General features: G+C 38.1%; 1 protein-coding gene across 7 annotated transcripts in view; it reads right to left on the bottom strand.

Moving 5' to 3' along the window:
* LOC108704110 (protein lin-54 homolog) overlaps positions 1-9,903 on the bottom strand; it is a 204,522-nt gene that overhangs the window by 4,726 nt on the left and 189,893 nt on the right. For all 7 annotated transcript variants that reach the window (XM_018240502.2, XM_018240504.2, XM_018240506.2 and 4 more), the window contains one exon: positions 4,679-4,881. In XM_018240502.2, coding sequence (XP_018095991.1) covers positions 4,679-4,881 — 203 coding nt within the window. The remainder of the gene's footprint in view (positions 1-4,678; positions 4,882-9,903) is intronic.

Genomic DNA, 9,903 nt, shown 5'->3' with positions numbered 1-9,903 from the left:
GTGAGCCGCTATGGGCCACACAGTACAGCGGTTAAACAAAGTGTTACAAAGCATTGGCCGATTCTAACTACGGATGAGACCCTTGCCAAAAAGATGCCCTCTAAACCAAAATTCAGCTATAAGCGAGGGAGCAATTTGAAGGAGATATTGAGTCCTTCGGATCCGATAAATAAATACCAGAAACCCCAAGTTCAGCACTTTTTACTCCAAAAACCAGGGGTATATAAATGTAAAGGCTGCATATTATGCAGTGCATTGATTCTGGGTTCGTTCTTTACCCACCCCCATACGGGTAAGAAATATACCATCAGACAGAGGATGTCTTGTGATGCCACCATGGTGGTATACATCATTAAGTGTCCCTGTGGGTTGATTTATTGTGGAAAAACTACCAGACAATTTAAGGAAAGAATGGCAATGCATAGGTCGAGCATTAGGGCAGCAATGGATCCGGACAGAGTAGAGAGAAATAAAAATAAAAAGCAGGATATCACACAGCAACCCGTGGCAAAACATTGGGCAGAGGCTAGGCATAGTCCAGCATCGTTCAGATGTATGCCAATTGAACAGATCCCCAGGAAAGCGAGAGGGGGGGATTATGATAACACATTACTAAGAAGGGAAGCTTTCTGGATCCACGAGTTGGATTGTGTGGTACCGAAGGGTCTTAATGGGCAACAATCTTAAGGATGTTTTTTAGTCTAAATTGGCTTTTTCTCCCTTTTTACTAAACAGCACCTTATTATTTTTATTACAGAAAAATAGACAATATGTATCCAAATACTAGGCATAGTCCTGATAAGATTGACACATATGTTTCAAATGGTTAAGATAAAATTTGTTTCTATTTATAGGTGCTGTTACAATGTATCTGCTGCTTCTGGAATCAACATAAGCAATTTGCAACAGTTTTTTCAACTTTTTTTGGGATTAAATACACAGCATTTTGTATTATTACAATTTGGTGAAGGAAATTGTATCACTATAATCTGATGACACCTAGTGGCACAAAATTATAAATTACTTTTAAATATGTATTTTTTAATATGTATTTTCTAGCTATGTATTTTTAATTATATATTTTAATCATGTGAATTTAATTGCACTAAATGCTTATGGCACAACTTGATGATGTCATGATGACACCCATTTTGGAGGGTATTGTGGGTATATAAATTGTTTAATCATCACAAGCACTTTTATCCTTGATAAAGGCCCCAATGCGGGCCGAAACGTTGGATGCACGATGATATGTGAATAAAAGCAAGATTATTTATCAAAACTGGAGTGCTGGTCCATCCTTTGAAGATTATATGCATATATATATATATATATATATGCATATATATATATATATATATATATATATATATACGCATATATATATATATATATATATATATATATATATATACATATGCATATATATACATATACATATATATACATATATATATATATATATATATATATATACATATACATATATATATATATATACATATACATATATATATATACATATATATATACATATATATATACATATATACATATATATATACATATATATATATATATACATATATACATATATATATATATATATATATACATATATACATATATATATATATATACATATATACATATATATATATATATATACATATATATATATATATATATATATACATATATATATATATATATGCATATATATATATATATATATGCATATATATATATATATATAGTCCACGAAAAAGCCAGCACTCACGATAAATAATATAAATTGCCTGGGTGCAGTATCAAAATTATTTCGATAGACAACCAACAGAAGAGATCCGCACTCACAGGTCTTAGATAAAAAATAAAAAAGTTTTATTGCATAGATGTAAGCCTAACGTTTCGGCCTCCTCCGAGGCCTTTCTCAAAGTGACAAATTGTTTGTGAGAATGACCTAAATACAAGAATTGGCGGGAAACCAGACATATAGGATATGACGTATTGACAACATCACCCAAAACCCAACTGTTAATTAAGTAATGTTACCCACACATAGAAAAATGTATAAAAATTGCATAGCACATATATGATTTCTGTTAATAATCTCTAAACTTAAACAATGTAGTTCCTGCTAAAATCACAGTCTTCTGTAACAATGTTTCAGTATATCACTTTGTTGACGCTATCACAGTGTTAAACAATGTTGCAGAGACATATATCAGTTGAGCGTAGTTGACAAGCCTGCCCTGGCAATCTATCCTCCGTGTATGTAAATTAGTACTACCAAATGCAAACTAAATAAAGAACTACTACCCACCAATGTGTAACTTCAAATCCCTGCAGATGTTCATTAGTTAACTACATCAACACCGTCCAAAATATAAGGGGCCACCAAACCCCCTTATGCACCCCACTATAATGTGTCTGTTATACCCTCTTCAACCTGCACCCCATTTACACCCCATGTGGCTGGAACTCTCTCTTATGGCCATTTCTCTAAACGGACAAACACTGACACCTTCCTGCTCGTACGGGTGTCTGAAGCTGCACAGCTGATGTGTGTATGTATAAATTAAATGTGTATCGTGTTGGTGTAACGAACCCCTTTAACTGTGCAACAAAATCATATCTTACATCATTGTATCACCCTAATTATAGTGCCAAGAAAATCTTTAATTACTCTTCTATGACATTCGACACCATAAAACTAAGTGGATTTAAGTAATAAGTGCTAACTTGATGCTCATATGCCCTTAATGGTGAAAATTATTTTGCACATTAATATAAACGTGTAAATCAACCCCACAGATTTATATCACATAAATAAAAACATAAAGCATAACAAAAAATATGTAAAAAAATATATATAGAAAAATGTAAAAAATATCATTTCTTAGAATTATCTATTAAGTCCCAATATCATACATAGTGTGCAGTTCCAGTCGCTATCCGGGAATGATGGCCTCTGCTCATCTAACCATCCCCCACGAATGTTAATTAGAAGTGTGAGAAAAAACATCCATAGATATAAAACGCTGCAAATAGCAGTCAGAAAAATAGTTGGAGAGGGTGCATTCGGATCCCTATAGTTTTCTTAGATGTTGGTAACTTACGCCTCCGAAGATTTAATCATCACTTAGGATTTTAGTGAGGCCAAGTAGTCACTTCATATTGTTAAAGTTCTCCGTATGCGAGCTATATAGTGGAGTCATCAAGATATATAATAGTATAGTCGGGATGCATTTCAAACAGACCGTGGAAACTGCAGATGAACTCTGTAATGATCTTAAATTCACACAATCACATGGTGCTCCCCTCCACCGGAACCAAATGCTGCAAAGAGACACGTCCACCGTTCAGAGGCCACCGCGGTGCACAAAGCCATGTCACAAGGCACAGGAACGTGCCACATAGGAGCATGCACGGCATCGGTTCAACGTCTCCACATGGGTGCACGGAGCAATGCAGGAGTGAGTATGCACGGTATACACAAATCATCGGCAAACGCCAGATACATATTGGCTAAACACCACCAACTCACATGGGCTCAGTGTCCATACTCTGGTCGCCGGGTAATATTACATCTGGTCAAGACATTGCAGGCACCCATACACAGACACCAGTCCATTCGGGTCAAATGTACCTTTCAACTTTATCGATTCTTTGGTGGGCCGCTCCGTCCATCCATTCCTCGTCATTGGGGGTAGTTTGTAGGTAGAATCCAATCCGATCGCCAAAACTTCGGCCATCTTTCTAGATTGTGGATTGGTAGTCTCCACTCCAGGCTATTACAGGCCCCTGGGGGATGTGTCGACAACGTCAGCCAGCATCTTGTTTGCCAATGCCAATCTTGAAATAAGCATTCCATAAATTACGGAGTTTATGTGTTCAAAAAGTCACGGGTGCACGGCTGCAATTATTCCAATAACAGTCCACGAAAAAGCCAGCACTCACGATAAATAATATAAATTGCCTGGGTGCAGTATCAAAATTATTTCGATACGTCATTATGTCAATACGTCATATCCTATATGTCTGGTTTCCTGCCAATTCTTGTATTTAGGTCATTCTCACAAACAATTTATCACTTTGAGAAAGGCCTCGGAGGAGGCCGAAACGTTAGGCTTACATCTATGCAATAAAACTTTTTTATTTTTTATCTAAGACCTGTGAGTGCGGATCTCTTCTGTTGGTTGCATATATATATATATATATATATATATACATACACATACACACACACATCTACACACACATACACACAAAAACAAGTACTCCTAGAATTTAAAGAATTACAACTAAATAGATGCAAAAGTTAACAAGTTAACACTGACACCAACTTACATGCCCTGTCTCCTTCCAAGTCCTCCCTTTTTATATCCTTGTTGTCCACCAAACTCCAACCTGTCCATGCCCTCTCTCCAACTACTTCTTTCTACCTATTCTCCTATGGCATGGCATTCAGGTTGCTGTCTATTTGAGGGACAGAAATGCTAGCAATCAGATAGCAGATTAAAAGTAACACTGAATGGCTTGTAAACAAAAATATCTTGAATGCTGTAAAAATTAAGACCTATTACACTCACACAGACACATTTTTCTTGCATTTGAAGTTTTCAGCATTTTGTATTTATAAACCTCCCATTACAAAAAGTGTGAAACAACTCACTTGCCACCTCCACTACTCATTGGTGGCACTGGTCTGATAATCAAGTCAGATATCTGTGAGGAAAGTTTTGTCTTGGCTGCAGTTTGCTGCTGGACCCTCACTTCAGCTGCATCTGCCAAATGCATCAATGTTTTACGCTCTGGGCTCTCTTCAAAGTTTTTGCAGCCGATGCACTTACATATTGAGGAACACATAATTTTAGCCTGAGTGTGGGGAAGAAAAATAAAATAAAAAACAATTAATATTTTAAAATTTTCAGTCAGGTAATTCATACATCTTCATAAAGATAAATATTAGAAATACAATGACTTTCTTTAATATTCAAAACATTTAAGTAAAACAGACAAATATTTATGTAAACACTGTAGGATACTTTAGAATTGATGGACTTTTACAAAACATCCCCCATATGTAATAAAAAGCAAATGCAGTAACTCATGCCCAAATGCAGTAACTCATAGCAACCAATTGCAAAAAAATAAGATGTTTGCTTTTAAATAGGTGACCAGTGAATGTAACTTGCAATTTCACTTCTACTGGTGATTAGACCAGTAGCAAAAAAAATATAAATTATTATTTGTTTAAAAGAATAGTTCAGTGTAAAAACGGATTGGTAACTGATTGGTCAATGCCTGGTAACTTTACTTTAAAGGGGTGGTTCACCTTAAAGGAACAGTAACATCAAACATTTTTACAAAAAAATTTCGTTAGACTAGAACGGAAAAAAAAACACCAAGACAAATTAAAATAGCAAAGCCTTTATTAAGAAATAACTTACAGAAACTCCACTTCCTGTCCTCTACAGAAAAGGCGACAGGGCGACCATCCATCCTGCGATGCTCGATTTCTCCTCCCTGGCTATTCACTGACAGCGTGTCCTCTGCCCCGATCTACTTCTCCAGCTCTTCTTCATCCTCCATCCAGGAGCAGCAGTAGGAAGGTGATGTCGTCGGGCTCCCCATTGAAGTGAACCAGCTGGGCGACTGCGCTTGGGACTGAGCCTGATTATACAGAGCTGGGCAGATACCGGCGCTGTGGAGACCGGACAGACCAATGGGGAGACCGGACACATTGTGTGACCCAACCCAGCCTTCTCCTGCCTCATTCTCTGTCTCTCTCTCTTCACCGGTCGCTTCCGATGCTGTTCTGCACCAGACTCGGCTCCCTCTCCTGCACCTCTGCGGCTGCTGCAGCCGGCATCTCCGCTTCCCTTCTTGGGGTTCTCCTTACTTAGCCCTAGTATTTACACGGGACCCGCATTCTGTGCTTATGTACTAGTCCCGGGTACTTTTCTATACCTTTATCACTGTATTCGCCCTATAATTACAGGCCGTAACAATGTTCCACTGCTCGTGCATGCAGCAGTATCCACCCAGTGCCGCAACCATGCGCCGGAGGCTTTGTGCATCTGGAGTAGAGCTGGTTTTGTAATAAAATCTCCTGTCCCCAATAAATATGTATTGTATGCCTTGTTTTTTATTTCCCAGAGAGAGGCCCACTTGTCCTGGGGACAGGATACATTGTTGCAGTGTTTTCCTTCCTCTATAAAAAAATAGATGCTAAATAGTTGCATTGAAACATGATCAAGAGCTGCCCGGTCGCTCTACTGATACAGGCCAATAATTAACATTACACGCAATAGAACAGCCTTCACACAGAGGATACACACAATAGAAACAATGTGTCGGGTCTCTTTTACAGGTAATCTAGTCCAAAACAAGGCATACAATACATATTTATTGGGGACAGGAGATTTTATTACAAAACCAGCTCTACTCCAGATGCACAAAGCCTCTGGCACATGGTTGCGGCACTGGGTGGATACTGCTGCATGCACGAGCAGTGGAACTGGTATAGAAAGGTACCCGGGACTAGTACATAAGCACAGAATGCGGGTCCCGTGTAAATACTAGGGCAGAGTAAAGCGAACCCCAAGAAGGGAAGCGGAGATGCCGGCTGCGGCAGACGCAGAGGTGCAGAGTCTGGCGCAGAACAGCATCGGAAGCGGTTGGTGAAGAGAGAGACAGAGAATGAGGCAGGAGAAGGCTGGTTTGGGTCACAGAATGTGTCCGGTCTCCCCAGCAGTCTGTTTGGTCTCCACAGCGCCGGTATCTGCCCAGCTCCGTATAATCAGGCTCAGTCCCAAGCGCAATCGCCCGGCTAGTTCACTTCAATGGGGAGCCCGACGACATCGCCTTCCTACTACTGCTCCTGGGAGGAGGATGAAGAACAGAAGGAGATCAGGGCAGAGGACACTCTGTCAGTGAATAGCCAGGGAGAAGAAATCGAGCATTGCAGGATGGATGGTCGCCCTGTTGCCTTTTCTGTAGAGGACAGGAAGTGGAGTTTCTGTAAGTTATTTCTTAATAAAGGCTTTGCTATTTTACATTTTGTTTTGTCTTGGTGTTTTTTTTTTCGTTCTAGTCAAACTAATTTTTTTGTAAAAATTTTTGATGTTACTGTTCCTTTAAGTTAACTTTCAGTATGTTATAGAATGGTCAATTGTAAGCAACTTTTCAAATGGCCTTTTTGATTGACTCTTTACAGCTTTCAAATAGAGATAGTAATTGACCCCATCTAATACATAAATGCTTTGTAAGGCTACACATTCATTGTTATTGCTACTTTTTATTACTCCTCTTTTTATTCAGACCCTTCCTATTCATATTCCAGTCTCTTATTCAAATCAGTGCATGGTTGCTAGGGTTATTTGGACTCAAGTAACCAGATTGCTGAAATTGTAAACTGGAGAGCAGTTGAGTAAAAAGCTAAATAACAAAAACCACAAATAAAAACCAATTGCAAATGGTCTCAGAATATCACTCTAAATTTTACTAAAAGATAATTTAAAGGTGAAAAATATATTTGCGTTAACTTTTAGAGTGTTATAGAATGTTTATTCCTAGCTACTTTGCAAATGGTTTTCAGAAGCAATAAAAAATAAATAATGGGGGAGGAGAAAGGCACCATGCTGTGAGGACAAGGTTCTCAGGTGCTCTGCTGTTGGTCCTCATTAAGTGAAGTATTATAGCGCTTAGTAGAAGTTTTTAACTTTTGGTCACCAGCGACCAAACACAGATGACATAAATACAGCACTCTCCAGGGTACCTTTAAAAGCAAATTTTTAAGGTCCATTTGAAGAATAAACTCACCACACTTAACACATTAAAAGCACATAATACTTTTACCAGGGGTATAACTAAAAAGGAAGCAGACCCTTCGACTGCAGGAGGCCCAGGAGTATAGGGGGCCCCATGAGACCCTAGTTAATGAGCAATTCCAACATATATTTGTAAAAAAGGACAACCTTTATTGTAGTGGGCCCTAAAATTAATTTGCTGTGGGCCCATCAATAGACTCTATAGACAAATTGTCACACCATCACCCAAGCTTTTTTTTTTTATATTTGTAGAAAACAGGTAAGCTTATATTAACTTATCTTTTTTCATAAGCCGTTTTATTTGCACACACAGTAGCATATTTGTATACAAAAAAATGGCAATTCACATTTGTAAATTAAACAGGTTACACAATAGAGCATAATTGTCATGTTTTTTCAAAGTTCACCAATTGACTCCATATGGGTTCTAGGAGGTCCCCCATAGACTAAAACAGCAATTCGGCAGGTTTTAGATGGCAAATGGTCAAAGTCGAGGTTTTAAAGAGACAGTACATGATAAAGTTCGATATTCTAATTTTTTTCAAATTTGAATCAAATTTGGACTATTCCCTAGTCCAAGTACACAAAAATAGCTTGAAATTCGAATTTTTTTACTTTTCGACCCTTGATAAATCTGCCCCTTAGTGTTGGTTTGGGGCAGGTGCATTATTGCATTATTGTAACATTTGGGGCCTGTCATCATCTTGTAGCAAGTTGTTATGCATCATTAATGTATTGATCTGTGTAGAACAGGAAGTTAACATTAAAATACTTACTTACAGAACTTGGGACTTGTAGTTTGTTATCACTAACTGGATAAATGTTATGTGGAAAGTGATAATACAGTTAGGCCCATAAATCTTTGGACAGAGACAACTTTTTTCTAATTTTGGTTCTGTACATTACCACAATGAATTTTAAATAAAACAACTTGGATGCAGTTGAACTGGAGACTTTCAGCTTTAATTCAGTGGGTTGAAGAAAAAGTGAAGGAACTAAAGCCTTTTTTTAACACAATCACTTCATTTCAGGGGCTCAAAACATATTGGAAAAAAACTGAATATAAAATGTTCACTTCTAATACTTGGTTGAAACCCCTTTGTTGGCAATGACAGCCTGAAGACTTGAACTCATGGACATCACCAGATTCTGGGTTTCCTCTTTTTTAATGCTGTGCTAGGTCTTTACTGCAGTGGCTTTCGGTTGCGGTTTGTCTATGGGCCTTTCTGTCGAAGTTTAGTCTTTAACAAGTGAAATGCATGCTCAATTGGGTTCAAGAATATTCCACTTCTGTGCTCTAATAAACTCCTGGGTTGCTTTGGCTGTATGTTTTGGGTCATTGTCCATCTGTATTATGAAATGCCTCCCAATCAATTTGACTGCATTTAGCTGGATTTGAGCAGACAGTATGTCTCTGAACACCTCAGAATTAATTAGCCTGCTTCTGTCCTGTGTCACATCATCGATAAACACTAGTGTCCCAGTGCCACTGGCAGCCATGCACACCCAAGCCATCACACTGCCTCTGCCATGTTTTATAGAGATGTGGTATGCTTTGGAACATGAGCTGTTCCATGCCTTCTCCATACTTTTTTTCTTGTCATCATTCTGGTAGAGGTTAATCTTGGTTTCATCTGTCCAAAGAATGGCTTTTTTAGATTTTTTTTTTTTACCAAAGTCAAATCTCTTTATTTACTTTCATGCAGTCTTCTCTTTATGGTAGACTTGGATTTTGATATGCCTACCTCCTGGAGAGTGTTGTTCACTTGTTTGGCTGTTGTGAAAAGGTTTCTCTTCCCCATGGAAATTATTCTGCAATCATTCACCACTGTTGCCTTCCTTGGATGTCCTGGTCTTTTTGCATTGCTGAGATCACCAGTGCTTTCTTTCTCAGGATATACCAAACTGTAAGTTTCTTCTGTTTTTGCAGCTTAAGGATGGTTTGTTTCACCTGCATGGAGAGCTTCTTTGACTGCATGTTGTCTATTTACAGCAAGATCTTCCATATACAAGCACCCCCCCCCTTCATTGATAACATCTTGTCTTGTAACAATCAAAGCGCAAT

The sequence above is a fragment of the Xenopus laevis genome, chromosome 1S, assembly GCF_017654675.1.
Source record: "Xenopus laevis strain J_2021 chromosome 1S, Xenopus_laevis_v10.1, whole genome shotgun sequence".
Taxonomy (NCBI): domain Eukaryota; kingdom Metazoa; phylum Chordata; class Amphibia; order Anura; family Pipidae; genus Xenopus; species Xenopus laevis.
The sequence above is the reverse complement of the archived record's forward strand: the minus strand, read 5'-3'. Positions and strand labels throughout refer to the sequence as shown.